Here is a 17,091-nt window from a genome sequence, read left to right on the forward strand (position 1 = left end):
GGGCACCACAATTCAAGAAGGACACTGACAAACTGGAACGTGTCCAGAGGAGGGCAACCAAAATGGTCAAAGGCCTGGAAACGATGCCTTATGAGGAACGGCTAAGGGAGCTGGGCATGTTTAGCCTGGAGAAGAGGAGGTTAAGGGGTGATATGATAGCCATGTTCAAATATATAAAAGGATGTCACATAGAGGAGGGAGAAAGGTTGTTTTCTGCTGCTCCAGAGAAGCGAACACGGAGCAATGGATCCAAACTACAAGAAAGAAGATTCCACCTACACATTAGGAAGAACTTCCTGACAGTAAGAGCTGTTCGACAGTGGAATTTGCTGCCAAGGAGTGTGGTGGAGTCTCCTACTTTGGAGGTCTTTAAGCAGAGGCTTGACAACCATATGTCAGGAGTGCTCTGATGGTGTTTCCTGCTTGGCAGGGGGTTGGACTCGATGGCCCTTGTGGTCTCTTCCAACTCTATGATTCTATGATTCTATGATTCTATGATCTTTGTTCTTTTCAATCAGAGCCTGCTACATTTGCAAACCTTTTGACTAGTCAACTTTTTCACCAAAGCAGGCAGGATTTTCCAGAACTCTGGGAAATTAGACTGAGCGGTGCTAACTCAGCTTGCTGTCCAAGGTTTACACTCTTAAAATTCAGCCCCAAACCTGAATTTGTGGACAAAGTGAGGTCAGAAAAGGACAGTTTCGTTTATAAAATTATTTTTATAACCCCTTTTGTTCCTAAGAATGGCTCCCAAGAAAGGAGGTGAAGAAAATAAAACATTTAAAAATACTTCCTATAATATGTATGCATGTGAATATATGTGTGTTTGCACCCAGAACACTTTGTCAAAAGGCAGGGACTATATATTTCTGTCCAGAAACAGTACCTGAGATTACGTTATGGTGTTAAGATGAGCTTCTAATTTGTATGCTAATTTTTCATTTTGCTTTAGTGATAAGTTCCAGCCACAACCAAACTCAGGTTAGCCTCTGGGATAAAGTATAAACTGATATCAAAACTGTTAACTTCAAGAATCATAGAGTTATAGAGTTGGAAGGGAATGTAAGGGTCGTCTAGTCCAACTCCCTGCAATGCAGGAATCTTTTGCCCAACAGGGCACTCGTACCCACAACCCTGAGATTAAGAGTTCCAAGCTCTACTGACTGAGCTAGTTCTTAAGATCTTTGATACTGTCCTAAAGAACTCCAGCCCTTGGGCTCACAAGCCCTTGTATAATTTTAGCCATTCTGGCTATAGAGAAGAGTTAAATAATGCAAAAGAGTATAGTGTTGTGGTTTGAGTGTTGAATTATATCCTGGGAGACCAGAGTTCAAATCCCCCTCAGCTGTGAAGCTCTTTGGGTGTAGAGAGCCAGTGTGGTGTAGTGATTAAGAGCAGTAGTCTCGTAATCTGGGAAACCGGGTTCGTGTCTCCGCTCCTCCACATGCAGCTGCTGGGTGACCTTGGGCCAGTCACACTTCTGTGAAGTCTCTCAGCCCCACTCACCTCACAGAGTGTTTGTTGTGGGGGAGGAAGGGAAAGGAGAATGTTAGCCGCTTTGAGACTCCTTAAAGGGAGTGAAAGGCGGGGTATCAAATCCAAACTCCCCTCCTCCTCCTCCTATGGGACAGCTGCATATTCCTGCATTGCTGGGGGTTTGACTGGATGATACAATTCTATGATTTCATGTTAACATTTGTCATTAGAGTAACCAACTTCACTAACAACACAGAGAAGGTGGGAGAAGGAGATGGGGGTGCTAGCATTGCCCTGTCTCCCTCCTTGAGTTCAGGTGGGAAGCACCTGCAGCAGGGAGCCTGCTCCATTTGTTTCGTGTTCCTGTGCGTTGCCCCACCCCCAACTTCTGAAGGGCAGTGGGGGGCAGAGCTAGCACACTTCTCTCAAACTTTCCCATTGTGTGCTGCTTTAACCAGGAAGATAGATGCCTCAATAGGGCTATGAATGATGTACACATCCACATTTTGTGATGGCTTCATCCTGAGGCCAATACCTATTGTTTTGCTGATTTGAACCACAGATCTGAGGACAGGACCATGGCCTTGAGCTTTTGGGGGGGGGGGCTCCCTGCATAATTGCTGTATTAAAAGCTTTGACAGGTGAATTAATTAAAAAGAAAGAAAGAATACACCAGCTGAGCGTCTGGCTGTCATCTCCCATCAGCATCTCAGATTATTTTTTATTGCCAGCAGTTGAAAGGTTTGATCTGGTTCTTGGCAAGTGCCCCTTATAGGGACAAACCCCTCAACTTACTATATTTCTTTCCCTATCTCCAAAGGAACGGTTAAACACCCAGTTGCCTGTATTAGACAATCCCAGTGATACCAGAAGCTTATTGTATTGAAGGTTTCAAAATCATACATACCGTGATTCAGTGATATGTGTCCTATTTCACAGTTACTTTCTAGCAAATCCCTACTCCTGGTTTTCTCTTTCTCCTCAGCCTTCTCTTATGTAAAAAATGCTGCCTCCTGCAGCGTCTGGGGAAACTTTTCCTCTCTCCCAAAGCTTTATTAACTATGAACCCCCAAAATTTGGGATCCCTCCCATTTAGCAGACATGACATCAGGAAACCCATGACCGTTTCCTTCTGGAATAGGACTGGGCGATATCTGGTTTTCAACATTGTGATATATCACCAGCTAAACATTGCAATTTACGATATATCACAATGTCTGAAATAAGGATGGAGCCATGTAGAGGCTTTGGCTGGCTTCATGGTTTTCCTGCATCGTGATTTTTGCTCTTATGATTCGCTGTCCCTGCAGGAGGCAGGGAAGAGCAGAGCTGGCAGAATTAACAGGGGCTGCAGGAATCGAGAGAAGCATTGGACGTATTCACGGTTTTCTTAATTGTGATTTTTGCATCGCTCACCTGCACCCACATCATGATTCGTGATATATTGCCAGGGCAAAAATTATGAAACCGATATCATGATATGGACTTCAAAACGGTTTTGGGTGATATATCAATATTTTGGCCAGCCCTGTTCTGGGGTAAACAGTGGCTGGAGAGGTGGTGGCGAGGAGGGATAATGTATTTCCCAGTGATGCACTCGGATGCAGAGCATAATCCTGAGCATCTTGACTGAGAAATGAGCCCCAGCAAGTTCAGTGGGATTTGCTTCATAGCAAGTCCGGTTAAGAGTGCAGCTCTAGAAGGCAACCCTAAGCATTCTTACTTAGAAGTCAGTCCCACTGCTTTCAGTGCTGCGTAGGATAACACCGTTAAACTCTTCCTGGAGGTGCCTGGAGGTGCCTGGAGGATGGATGGCGGCTAATGGATTGAAGTTGAATCCTGACAAGACAGAAGTACTGTTCTTGGGGGACAGGGGGCGGGCTGGTGTGGAGGACTCCCTGGTCCTGAATGGGGTAACTGTGCCCCTGAAGGACCAGGTGCGTAGCCTGGGAGTCATTTTGGACTCACAGCTGTCCATGGAGGCGCAGGTTAATTCTGTATCCAGGGCAGACTTCCGGGTTGGCGCCATCGCCGAATGGCGGACTCCCTCCGAGCTCCGGAGGGAGTCTGCTCGGCAGGGGTTGGGTCCTACCGCGCCGGCGACGCGGGGACCCTCAAAAACCACGGGCACGGAGCCCGTGGACATGGGGACTCGGCTGGTACCGTCAGCGCCCTCCCGACTCGTGAAGGAGCCTTTTTAAAGGCTACGGATCGGGTGCCGGGGAGCGGCGTGGTACTGTGAGTCTATCGCTTCCCCTGCCGAGCGCAGCCGCATGCCATTCGTCGGAGAGCGCTGGCTTCTTCCATTGGAAATTTGGATTTTTAACAACAACCCGTGAGTAATTGGGTAACCGGGTATAAAAGGAGAAAAAAAGGAATTTTTTTCGGATTTGGCACGAGCGGGGGGGATCTAAAAAGGAAGTCAGTCCCCTACCTGATTGTAAACATGCTAAAACAAGGACTGAGAAACCAAGATCGATTCAGAAGTTTATTGCTGACAAAAAATATCAATTCCACAATGGGATATTACAAGAATTGTGCTGGAGGAGAAAAGTCGAGGGTGAGAGGGAAAAGGCAACCCCCCCTGGGAACCGGGGCGATTCGGAGAACCTGGCGGAGAGAGATGGAGAGTTTGACAGCTGTCAAAGTAGCTGTCAAATCTTGAGAATACAAAGAGGACTTTGTTACAAGTATTTTGCTGGTTAATTTTGTTACAATTGGACATAAATATGGATACAAAATGTCGGGGGGGGGAAAGAAACAACAACTTGACTTTTGGATTAGAGGACACAAAGTTACTGCAACCCCCCTAGAGGGGCTTTGGGACATTACAAGTGGCGTATGTGGAAAACTACTCCGGGATGTGTACTGGTCTTAGCTCCTGGGAAAGTAGCAAAACTGAAATATTGTTTTGTCTACAGAGGTGACAACACAATAGAATCTTTCTATTGAAGTAAGGTAGGAACTGGACGTAAGTTTTTGCTCCTGAATAACAAACCTCTGTAGAGATACTAGATTTCAGAATAAGAATGGTTTTGCAGCTGAACAAGAAAGAAACCTGAGAAAGTAAGAAACAAAAGAGCAAAGGACCAACTATGCCACGGAAAGAATAATGGGAGGAGCAACAATGACCAAGGGAAATTAAAGGCCTCTATTAGACTGGATTTTTGAAGTTAAACATTATCAAAACAAGCAAATTCAAAGAAAACCGGCAAGATGGATTGAGGAAAATTTGGTTGTGGACTTGAGACCTCCAGGCCGACAACATACAGACTGATGGACATGGGGAATCCAAACCGGGGAAGGGAGGGGGAACTCTAGAATCCAAAGGCTATGTAACCAACTTTTGGAATCTTCTTCTATCTTCTATCTTTTATCTTTCTATATAACTTTGGTATTTTGATTTAACATGTTTTGAAAAAAAAAGGGGGGAATTCGTGGAAGGAAACGGGGCAGATCTTGGGGGAAAAATCTTTGTTCTATTTTGTTAAAGATGAGGAGTGATGTTAAGATTGTAATTTAAATTGGCTAATAGGTACAACATATTAGGTTTAAATTGGGAATGAGAACTTGTGGAACCAACGTAGGGAAAGGGGAATACAGTCGGGAGGGGAAGGAGGGAGTCCCAGAAAGAAGGTTATGAAAATAAGGGTTTAAAATTGGTCTTTCTTTTTCTTTCTTTTCTTTATCTTTTCTATTTTTTCTATTCTGTTATTATTGGAAATTTTAATAAATATGATTATATATATATAAAAAAATTCTGTATCCAGGGCAGCTGTCTACCAACTCCACCTGGTACACAGGCTGAGACCCTACCTGCCCGTGGACTGTCTCGCCAGAGTGGTGCATGCTCTAGTTATCTCCCGCTTGGACTACTGCAATGCGCTCTACGTGGGGCTACCTTTGAAGGTGACTCGGAAACTACAGCTAATCCAGAATGCGGCAGCTAGACTGGTGACTGGGGGCGGCCGCCGAGACCACATAACACCGGTCTTGAAAGATCTACATTGGCTCCCAGTACATTTCCGAGCACAATTCAAAGTGCTGGTGCTGACCTTTAAAGCCCTAAACAGCCTCGGCCCAGTATACCTGAAGGAGCGTCTCCACCCCCATCGTTCTGCCCGGACGCTGAGGTCCAGCGCCGAGGGCCTTCTGGCGGTTCCCTCATTGTGAGAAGCAAAGCTACAGGGAACCAGGCAGAGGGCCTTTTCGGTAGTGGCGCCCGCCCTGTGGAACGCCCTCCCATCAGATGTCAAAACGATAAACAACTACCTGACATTCAGAAGACATCTTAAGGCAGCCCTGTTCAGGGAAGTTTTTAATGTATGATATTTTAGTGTTTTTTTGGTTTCTATGGAAGCCGCCCAGAGTGGCTGGGGAAACCCAGCCAGATGGGTGGGGTACAAATAATAAATTATTATTATTATTATTCCTGGTCATGCTCTCACTGAGTCTCTTCCCTGCTGCTCCTTATTTCTGTCTGGATGCTTTTGCTGCCCCCTTTGTGCAGCTCTGCCTGCTGCCTCTGCTGCTCATCTTGCAATTTGGTGGAGCATTTGGTGGACTGGCCCTCTGGAGACGGGCCGGCTTCAAATCCCTGCTGAGCCATGAAATGCATTGATTGGCCTTTGGGAACTTATCCTCTTAGTCTCTTAGTTCCCAGTATGTGAAATGGGAATATTAATGATCCATCCCATGGGGCTCTGGTGACAATGAATAAAGATAAGGTTTTAAAGCACTTTGCACTTCAGCAGTTTTTTATGAGTTACCTAGCAAGGGTCTGTCCGTAGGCAGCCTGCGAGTGTCAATGCACATCCTTCTAGAAGGCCCTGCACTGCATCCCTCAATTTTGGTTGGCTGGAGCTGCTTTGAACTGTTTCCCTTCCTGACCAATGAGAAGGTTGTGGCGTGCGTGGTGAAGCTCCTGTATATTTGTGTTGAAGCTACTAATGGCTGCTCTCTGCTTCTGCTGCAGGGGAGAACTGCGAGGTGAACTCCCGCCTGGGTCGCTGCACCCCGGGGGTCTGCAAGAATGGCGGCACCTGTGTCAATCTCCTGGTGGGCGGGTTCAAGTGTGACTGCCTGTCAGGAGACTATGAGAAGCCCTACTGCCAGATGAGCACCCGCAGCTTCCCAGCCCACTCCTTCCTCACCTTTAAGGGACTGCGGCAGCGATTCCATTTCACCATCGCCCTCACGTAAGTAGCACTTGGCTTTGGGCCTGGGGGGGGGGGCGGAGTCCAGAGCAGAAGCTGCCATGTACCCAAACATCATTTTGCTCTTCGTAGCATTCTGGATTAGGAGGCATTGGGACACCTCTGCTGCATTTATTGCTACCATTTTATTTTTTTAAAATCTATTTTATTTTGACATTTAGAAACCCACACATGTCGCATAGCGTAGGCATAACTACACAGGGAGTAACTTGACTCACATCACCTACTGAGTGAGATCGTGGCAGAGGCAAGATTCAAATGGGATTTCCTGATTTGCATCTCTGTTTGCCACTATTCTATGCAAGTTTTCTTTTTCTTCTTTAAAAAAGCAAAACTAAAATAAATGTATTCAGGAAAATCCCAGGGAAGAAGACTGGGGGCTCAACTACACTTTTACTTGACCTGTATTTTGATTGAACCATGTACCGATTAATTCCTCCGGGTCTGAGAGCTTTTCTTATTGTTCTGTGGCTGCGCCTTGCAAAAATCCTATCCTACCCCCTGAATCAGCTCTTATCAGATGCACAGAAAATCTGAAGAGAGATTTTGCTTAACTGAGCTTCAGTTCAGTGGGTAAGATTAGATTTTTACAAGGAATACCACAGAACAAAGAAAAAAGCTCGCAGACCTGGGGAACAAATCAGTACACAGTATGATCAAAATACAGATTAAGTGAAAGTGTGGATGCTCATTAAGGCTGTGTGTACATTAGCAGCTTAAAACACTGCAAGCTTGTTCACCACCGCGCTGCATTTGAAATCTCATTTGGACATCATTGTACATAGCAATATGGCTGGGTGTGCCCCCAAGTCTGCAGCTGTCTGTCCACGCCAGTGGGAAGAGGAGGCATGGATGTCTTCATATGGCTTATGTTTTCAGATGGGATTGAAGCTGGTTGATTGATTGATTATTGATTATTTAATTTCCATACCGCTTAAAATATAAGAAATACCTCTAATCAGGGTACAAAAAAACTGAAACAGACAACTTAAACAAAATATTTCAAAAATGCAGAGTTACATATAAAAGGGTTACATTAATACAAAGTTACTAATATATAAAAATCAATAACAATTCATTTCCCTTCTGATGTACCCTTCCCTCTCTGCCTCCGGGTTCTCACCCAGGGTCCAACAAACTCCCAGGTCACTCACAAAAGTCCCACAATGGGAAGAGCCCCTGGACATCAACCCAGGCCCCCACCCCAAGCACGCCCCTCATGGGCAGGCCCAAAATGGATGACATTTCCTCAGGCTGCCCACAGCTGTGTCCCACCCAGCCACAACCTCCACACCCATCTCCAGGCACAATAGGTTTGTTGAGTTTTCCAGGGGGCCCAAAGGATGGGGAAAGGGCTCCTTCTTCACCCTCTGCCCTCTCCTCCTCCAGCTCCGGAGTATAGATGGTTTAGGGCAAAATGCATCAAACAGCAGCATTTCTCAAGATACTACAGGATAGGTCTGGAATACGGCTGACACTGCTTCACAAACCAGTGGTAGGAGTGCACTAGATTCAGAGTAATGGGGAGTGTGTGTGTACAGCCTAAGAGTAAGAAGACCCACTGCTGCCGCCAGGTATCTTCAGAGCTCCTAATCATTGTAGAAAGAGGATTCCTTCCTCTTGGGTGTGCATGCAAACAGTTTTCATTTTCTGGGAAATTGATAATTTAAAAGGCTCCCACCCTACCTGTAATTCATATTTCTCTGCTGAAGCCGAAAAGTACCTTTAATTAATATTTATCTGCTGAAGCTGGAAAGTAATCTCAAGAGTCTGTTTTCTGGCGACAAGTCAGGCAAAATCTGACAAGGCAAGCCATCCATCACCAAGTCTGAATTCTGCCAAACAGTTCTTTGAATAAACAGCCTGTGGTGAAACAGGTTGTATGTTTCAGTTTTGCCCGGTGAGGGCAATTCCAGTCAGGTTCAAATTTCAAGTTGCTAGGTCTCAGTGAGAAAAACATTCCCACTCCTTCTCTCATCTGACAACTAAAAATACCAGTATTCTCACTGCTGCCAGCATGGAACAATTAACCTGCTCTCTATGGAGACAGCAGAATCTCCTCTGGCCCCAGGCTTCTCCCTCAGAAAAAAACTTCCCCATTTGATTATGAACCAGATGTTCTGACTCCTCTAAGCTGAAATTAATAACACAGAAGGTTTTCCCCTTCATCCTTTTTACTGTACAGCAGTGTGGTATGTGGGTATTACTGAATGAAGAAAAACTAAATCGCACAAGCTGGATTTTTCTTTAAAAAGAATAATTGATGCTTCCAAATCTACAAAAATCAAGCAGGCAAGAGCTCTCTTTTGCATGCCATGAACAAGGATGGGACAGGAGATTTTTCAATAATGCTCCATCTGTCCCTTTGCTATATGTATCCCAGATCATGGGGAGGACAGGCTTTCATAGAATTGTAAAGTTGGAAGTGACCATGAGTTGGTCATCTAGTCCAATCCTCTGCAGTGCTCAGTAATCTTTTGCCCAATGCTGGACACAAACTCACAGTCCTGAGTCTCATGCTTCACCAACTGAACTCTCCCAGCTTTGGGTTAAGGTAAAGAACCATGTTAGGGACGCGGGTGGCGCTGTGGGTAAAACCTCAGCGCCTAGGACTTGCCGATCGCATGGTCGGTGTTTCAAATCCCCGCGGTGGGGTGAGCTCCCTTCGTTCGGTCCCAGCTCCTGCCCGCCTAGCAGTTCGAAAGCACCCTTAAGTGCAAGTACATAAATAGGTACCGCTTTCTAGCGGGAAGGTAAACGGCGTTTCCGTGTGCTGCTCTGGTGCCGGTTCGCCAGAGCAGTTTCATCACGCTGGCCACGTGACCCGGAAGTGTCTGCGGACAGCGCTGGCTCCCGGCCTCTAGAGTGAGATGAGCGCACAACCCTAGAGTCTGTCAAGACTGGCCCGTACGGGCAGGAGTACCTTTACCTTTACCTTTTAAAGAACCATGTAATCAGGCAAGCCATCATGAACCCTAGTCCAACCCCCTGCAATGCAGGGATATGCAGCTGTCCCGAACCTGCAACCTTGGCATGGTCAGCACCACACACTAACCAACTGAGCTATCCAGCTCTTCCTTAAAGTTGAAGTTAGAGCCCTTAGGCATCTCTTGGACAGAGGCTGAAGGGGCTGAAGAGAGGCCTCCTTGTGCACCTCCATGCTCTTGCGTCTCTTCAGTGTCTCAGGAATGACGTGGGTAGAGCCAGAAGCAAGAGAGGCAAAGATATATATATAGAGAGAGAGAGATGATATAGATATAGATAGATGATAGATATCTTACACACCTATATACTTCCACCTCCTATCTTTTTGAAAATCCAAGGATTTGGGTGAGGTAGCCATTGCTTATGTGACTTTTGTTGTGTAAGCAGGGAAAGATAGTAACCAAGGCTATTATTATTATTATTATTATTTGAAGAGGTACACTGCTTGTGTTCAGACTATGTGTTGACCTCACTGAAACTGACCTTGGAATGTGCTTTCAGATAAGCTAGCTCCAGAGTGTAGACAGAATGCAAATCCAAAGCTTGTGAGCAGCAGAACGAAAGTGTCTCACATTTGTTTATGGGGTGTGACATTAAATCCCACCCAATAAGTACAGAGTTACCTCGGGTTAAGAACTTAATTAGTTCCGGAGGTCCGTTCTTAACCTGAAACTGTTCTTAACCTGAGGTACCACTTTAGCTAATGGGGCCTCCCGCTGCCGCCGCGCCGCTGGAGCATGATTTCTGTTCTCATCCTGAAGCAAAGTTCTTAACCCGAGGTACTATTTCTGGGTTAGCGGAGTCTGTAACCTGAAGTGTCTGTAACCTGAAGCATCTGTAACCCAAGGTACCACTGTAATTAAAATCAACAAAGAATCATCCTTGCAGTGCTTATTCACCAACTCTTCACCTTGTTCAGAAATTTTAATAATGGTTTACTCTTAACTTTAAATTTTTGTCCGAAACATACGCCTTCCCTACTATTCTGATTCTTTTCAACATTGGATGCCTGCCTTCTTCTGTTGCATTCAGTGCTTTTTTTCTGGGGGGACGCATACCCCTAAGCATTTTGTGAATCTAAGATTGGCTTCATTGAGGGGCAGTATTTCAATATGAGTAGGAAAATGAGAGTACCCCTAAACATTTTTTTTAGGAAAAAAAGAGCACTGGTTGCATCTGTTTTAGATTCAGTATTGGTCGCATGATCTTTTGATTTATTTTTTTAATCAGAAACTTCTAATTTCTGCTTAGTACTTTGCTCCAGAGGTTTAATCTCAGGAAGAAAAATATCTTTCCATTTTGCGAGAGACAAAGATGGAATATCCTCCGCCTGATTGTTATTATCACCTCCTACAGCCAAATTATTTGTGGCTTCTGTGAGAGATGGTATGGTGCTGCTCCTTCTTCATTTCTTTCCCCCCTCCCATGCTAATATGCAATTAGTGCTAATTGTTTATTAGAATGGGAGGAAAAAGAAGATGAAGAAGCTGTATTGTACAATATTACAGAGAGTGTAAAGCAAAAATAATTCCAGTGATTACAAAGTAATTACACAACAAATAACTTACTTACACTGAACGGAGAACCAAACCTATTCCATAGGAAGTCGCTGGGAGCAACATTAGGTGATTTGAGGCATAGTGTCATCAGGATGCTGTTGACATCCAGCAATACTTCCTTCTTGCTTCTGAAGCAAGAGAGCCTGTGAATTTTTTTAACCAGTGCCTGGATGCATTGGTGGTCTGGACAAGAGTAAGATAGAGACTGTGGGTGAGTGGTTCTCAGTTCCAGGAGTTGGGGAATTCATCGGTTCTTGAGAGGAGTGCACTCCTTGTGAAGGAACAGACACATACTTGGGGGCCATTCCTAGATCCATCTTTGTCACTTGAGGCTCAGGTAACCTCTGTGGTGAGGAACAGCTGTTGCTAGCTGAGGTTGGTACACCAACGGCATCCTTTTCCTGGCCACTGAGATTCATGAATTGGTTACCTCACAACTGGACTACTGCAATGTGCTCTGTGTGGAGCTTTTCTTGGGAATGATCTAGATCAGGCTTCCTCAACCTCGGCCCTCCAGATGTTTTGAGACTACAATTCCCACCATCCTTGACCACTGGTCCTGCTAGCTAGGGATCATGGGAGTTGTAGGTTGAGGAAGCCTGATCTAGAATGCTGCATCATATTATACCTGTGCAGAAGGCACTTCTCTGGCTGCTGATCAGCTACGTTTGTTCCAGATCATGTTTAACATATAAAGACCTGAACAACCCAGGACCAGGTTCCTTGAAAAACCACGTGGCCCTGTATAGACCTTTAGGACCACTTAGATCACCTGGGATCATTCTGCCTGTGGCACTGCACCCTATAGAATACCATAGGGCAGAGAACAGAGACCCCTGCCTACCCTTGATCCCACCCTGACATGCCTGCAGTCTGCCCCCTTTTTGCCTTTACCACCGCTGGAGCTCTGACATTGGTTGGGGTCAGGAGAACTCAAGAACAGTGTGCAGGGGAAGGAGAGGGGTGGATTGTTCTGTCTGGCAAGTGGAAGTGCTTGTGCTGTGACAGAACAATTGCTCTAGCTCCATGTTGAATTCCTCCCACCATCTTTAACAATGGAGATTCAAATTAAAAGTTTCTTTCCATTGTTCATGCAGAGAGCAGATTTAAAAAGAAACAGGTTGAAGTTCCAATTCAAACATGAAGCTAGCAATAATAATCTGGAATACCTCTGGGCACAAGGTGTGCAAAACCTGTCACTTTACTTCTGTAGGGTTTTCCATGATGCTTTTCCATGAAAAGTCCGTAGAGTTTCTTTGATCTTGTTTTTCCAAATAACTGCTGATCACGTGGGGTTCCTGTCCCTCTGCTCCTGCAGTGGAAACACTTGCAACAAACTGATGTGAACTATGGCTGGCTGTAACACAATTTCGATTTTATATTGCCTTGCTCTTTTTTCAGTTTTGTTTAGTTTCGTATTTCTGTGCTGCTTTTCTGCTAAGATTAGTGGCGTATGGCACGAAATGAAGTGCACCAGAGTACAAATCAATTATATCAGTAAAACAGCGGCAATGAAAATACGGTAAAGACCACAGTACAAAACTCCATTAGCTTGCATTAAAAGTTTTTTTAAATGCATTTAAATTTGGATAGAATTTTTAAAAAGTCTTTTAAACTTTTAACACCAGGAGGGTTGTTGTGTAGACCATACAGCAGACGATTCTGTAGTTGCGCATGTGCAGTTGTGGATGGCAATGCATGCGCAACTGTACATCAGAGTGCTCATTCCATTGAGACTATGCATCATGCTAGCAGATGCCCCCACACTGAGAGGTATGCTCCTGCATGCAATGCAACTCCTGCTTCCCCTCCACATCCGCCACCCAACTTGTACAAGGATTTGCACACCTAGTTGCCATTCCCCACCCTCCGACGGAATGTAAATTTGACAATCTAAAAAAAGCCAGGAGGAGATAATTGTCTGCACCAGCAAAACAACTGTATCTGTGTCAAGAGCTGAATTTGGCAGATTGCCATGGCATCCCTTCTTCCTGGGAAGTATGTGCCCTTGAATGGAAGAGCAGGGAGAAGAGTTGTTTCCCATTATCATTTGAGGGAGGGCATGCATGTTTGGTGCTGTGGGTTAAACCACAGAGCCTAGGACCTGCCGATCAGAAGGTTGGCGGTTCAAAACCCCGCAACGGGGTGAGCTCCCATTGCTCGGTCCCTGCTGCCAACCTAGCAGTTCAAAAGCACGTCAAAGTGCAAGTAGATAAATAGGTACTGCTCCAGTGGGAAGGTAAACGGCATTTCCGCGTGCTGCTCTGGTTCGCCAGAAGTGACTTAGTCATGCTGGCCACATGACCCGGAAGCTGTACGCCAGCTCCCTCGGCCAATAAAGCGAGATGAGCACCGCAACCCCAGTCACGACTGGACCCAATGGTCAGGGGTCCCTTTACCTTTACCTATGCATGTTAACACGCATGTGCCTGCCTCACTGTGAAAGCGTATCAAAGGGACTGGGATGAAAGAATGGAAGAGGGGAGCACCTGTTCCTCAGGGACATCTCATACACACAAGAGTCATTTCCTGATGTTAAATTTCTTGATGTTACATTACGTAGCGCATACATGCCAGGGATGCATGGCACCTTGCCTTAGGCTCCTACCTATCCACATGAAGATGGTTATATTGCCCATAGTTGTGGAACTGTTTGCACAGCCAGCCTCATCATGACAGTGAAGGGCAGGTCTGGCCTCTGTAAAAAGGTAGCTACTTTCCCCAGGATTAGTCTAGCTTTGTGATAAAGTGCTGACCTGGGGAGCTGCCAGACATCTTTTATTTGCTGCCAGGGGTTGTGGGGATCCCACCGCTCACTTTCCAGCACCTGATCACTTTAGAACTTTTCCAGATCTCTAGTGCAGGCTGGAAACAAGGGACACAGCAGTCACTGCCCAGTGTTTTCCTCTCCTATCATCAACATCTCTCTGCTAACAACACCCGGAAAGGAACCTCCTCCAGGGGGAAGCCCAGCAAAGGTTTTATCATTGGTAAGCCTCATTTCCCATTCTTTTTTCCATAGATAGGATGTTTCTTGGCAAAGGGTTTTATCCAGGCAGCATGCACTTGGGTTATGCTGATGGTAACACAGAGCGTTCCCTCCTTTTTCGCAGCTTTGCCCAGTCCATAATCCCCGCAGCTCCATCCCTATTGTTAGCCAAGCACAAAAGAGCCAGCCAGCCAAGGCCTCTTTGTCCCTGGACAAGGGTTAGTTGGAGCTCCCCGATTTGCTCTGCATACTTGTCACACTACTGTGATGGGGGACGGGGGGAGCTGCCAAGTGCTGACAGCCTGTAATGAAATCAGCCCACAAGAGCAACACAGAGTATAGTCACCAGGGAGGGGAAGGCCTGCCGTGCTCAGACGAGAAGCCAATTTTGCGACCCTGATAAGGAGCAGTGGCCAATGGCCCTATCATTTAAGAGAAAAGAGGTGGCGTGGTAGAAATTTATAAAATTATTCATGGCGTAGAGAATGTGGATAGATTGAGAAGTTTTTCTCCCTCTCTCATAACATTAGAACTCATGGAAATCCTATGAAACTGAATGTCAGAAGATTCAGGACAGATAAGAGAAAGTGCTTCATCACACAGTTAAAGTATGGAACTTGCTCTCCCAGGAGGTAGTGATGCCCCCAACTTTGATAGCTTCAAAAGAGAATTGGGCAAATTCATGGACGGCAGGGCTGTCAATGGCTGCCAGGCACGGTGGCCATGCTCTGCCTCACACAGTTGGCGGCAGAAATGCTTCCAAATACCAGATGCTGGAAACCACAGGAGGGGAGAGGGCTGGTGGCTGAATCCTGCTTGCGGATTCCCCACAGGCATCTAGTCTTGTCACTGTGAGAACAGGATGCTGGACTAAGTGGGCTATTGGTCTGATCCAGCAGGCTATTCTTGTGTACTTATTCCCCACCTAGTTTCTTGACTTGCACCGAATTCAGTTAAGTTCAAATATAGATGATTGGCAAGATGGAGGTAAGCACATGAGAAGATGCTTGCTGGGTTGGGCCTGCTCCCACAGTGGCCCTTCTTTCCTCACAGCTGCTGCCACAGGAGAATCTGAGGTGCCACCATTTTGCCCTGGATGAAGTGAGAAGAAACTGTGGCAGCTTTTTCTAAGCAAACAAGTTGTCTTTTCTGTACTGTAGTAACTTAAAAAAAAACCCACGATTATGCCTTTTGCTGTAACAATCTTATGTAAACTGCTTTGTGAGGTCTGCCTGAAAAATGGTGTACAGGAAAAAGGAAAAAAAACGGCACAAAAATAACAAATAAATAAATAAATAAAGGTTAGGTCAGGTTCGTTGAATGTGTGAATCACTTCCTACAACAAGACTAAAATACAGTAATAAAAATACATAAAAACATTGAGTAACAACATCTAATTATTGGTACTGCCCAAATGCCCAGGAAAACATCCATTTCTTGCTGCCTTTCCTCCTAGGGGAGCTGCTCCATCATTTTAGTTGCCCCTTTCTGACCCTTTCCCAGGAAGCACCAGAGTTCCCAAAATATGAGGGAAGATGACACAATTTCCCTTTAGCAATTTGGCAGCAGAAAGAGGATGGAGCTGTGTGGCACCTACAAATGGGATCAGGCTTGTTTATCAAGACCTTTTAATTCCCCTATTCCATTTTTCCATCGCTCTCCATTCCTGACCTGAAGACATGAAGCTAAATAGCACAATACCAGCAACCACTACTTTTGCTCCACCAGGAAGGTTGGCAGGAAGCCAGAAGGAAAGGAAGCTCTGGCTGCAGAGAATCAGTATGTCAGGTTGTAGTTCCTCAGTTAAAGGAACGTAGGACTGAGCTTAGCTCTGCTGGGACTGAAAATAAACTTCTGAGTTGAGCATGTTCTCAGAGGTGCCCTGTTCCTTAGTTCTGTGTTCCACCAGCATTGTTTTGGTTGGTGGAACTCAGGTTCTAGGGGGGGGGGAGGAATAAAGTAAACCCTGCAAGTCCAAAGTCTGCCCACCCCTGCGCTACAACTTGTGAGTCTTGAATTTGTGTTTTGGGAGGCGTTGATGGAGTCCTTGTAATTATGTGCAGCCGCCCATCATCTGACAACAGCGGCTATTTGAAATTCCACACGGGCATCTTCCTGATGGGTCTATAGAGCCTGCACTGTGGAAGAACTGCTTTTGTATGCTCAGCCTCCACACTTAGCCCCTTGCTCTCATCCCTGGCTCTGTTTACTCACAGAGCCACATGCAGCCAAAAGGAATGAATGGAGGGTTGAGGAGGGGGAAGGGTGCCAGGATGAATCACGGTTGAGCCAGCCTACTTGGGCGCTCCTTTGTGTGAGGGAGCCGCACACCTAATCACAAAGGAATGCCTTTGTTAGGCTAGGCTTACTTGCTTGGGGAAATCATTGGCAACCTAGCAACACACAGCTCAGGGTCAGGGTGACTTCACACATGGCAGATTCCTTCACCAGGTATTCCATGTGCAAATCCCGCATGTTGCTTGTCACACGCAGGTCTGTTTACAGCAGCACGCACACATGCAGGAAGAGCTCCCAGCTGCTTGGTGCCTATGACCTGCCTCTGTGTGTGAATGCGTGCAGAGGATAAAAGTTTAGGGTCCTAGGATCCAGTTCCTCATGTCATATATACAGCTGTACTGTGTGTGAGTCTGAAGGAATCAAAAGGTCTTTGCTTTCCTAAACTCTCCCCCTCACAATCCATAAAGAAACTTGTGTTACCTTAAAGACTGACCGATTTATTAAGGCATACACTTTCATGGGGACTTCATCAGATGCAGGATGTATTATCCTGAATTGATATGCATGGTTGTGGGTGAGGTAGTTGAGAATGCAAACAGTAAAGTCAGAAGGCAATTAAATACAAAAA

At 45.7% G+C, this 17,091-nt stretch overlaps 1 protein-coding gene across 4 annotated transcripts in view; it reads left to right on the forward strand.

The window, feature by feature from the left end:
• Positions 1 to 17,091, forward strand: part of CELSR2 (cadherin EGF LAG seven-pass G-type receptor 2) — a 123,943-nt gene that overhangs the window by 55,225 nt on the left and 51,627 nt on the right. For all 4 annotated transcript variants that reach the window (XM_081194145.1, XM_081194147.1, XM_081194146.1 and 1 more), the window contains exon 3: positions 6,452 to 6,674. In XM_081194145.1, the coding sequence (XP_081050271.1) occupies positions 6,452 to 6,674 (223 nt within the window). The remainder of the gene's footprint in view (positions 1 to 6,451; positions 6,675 to 17,091) is intronic.

This window comes from Podarcis bocagei, assembly GCF_964188305.1.
Source record: "Podarcis bocagei genome assembly, chromosome: 5".
NCBI lineage: Eukaryota > Metazoa > Chordata > Lepidosauria > Squamata > Lacertidae > Podarcis > Podarcis bocagei.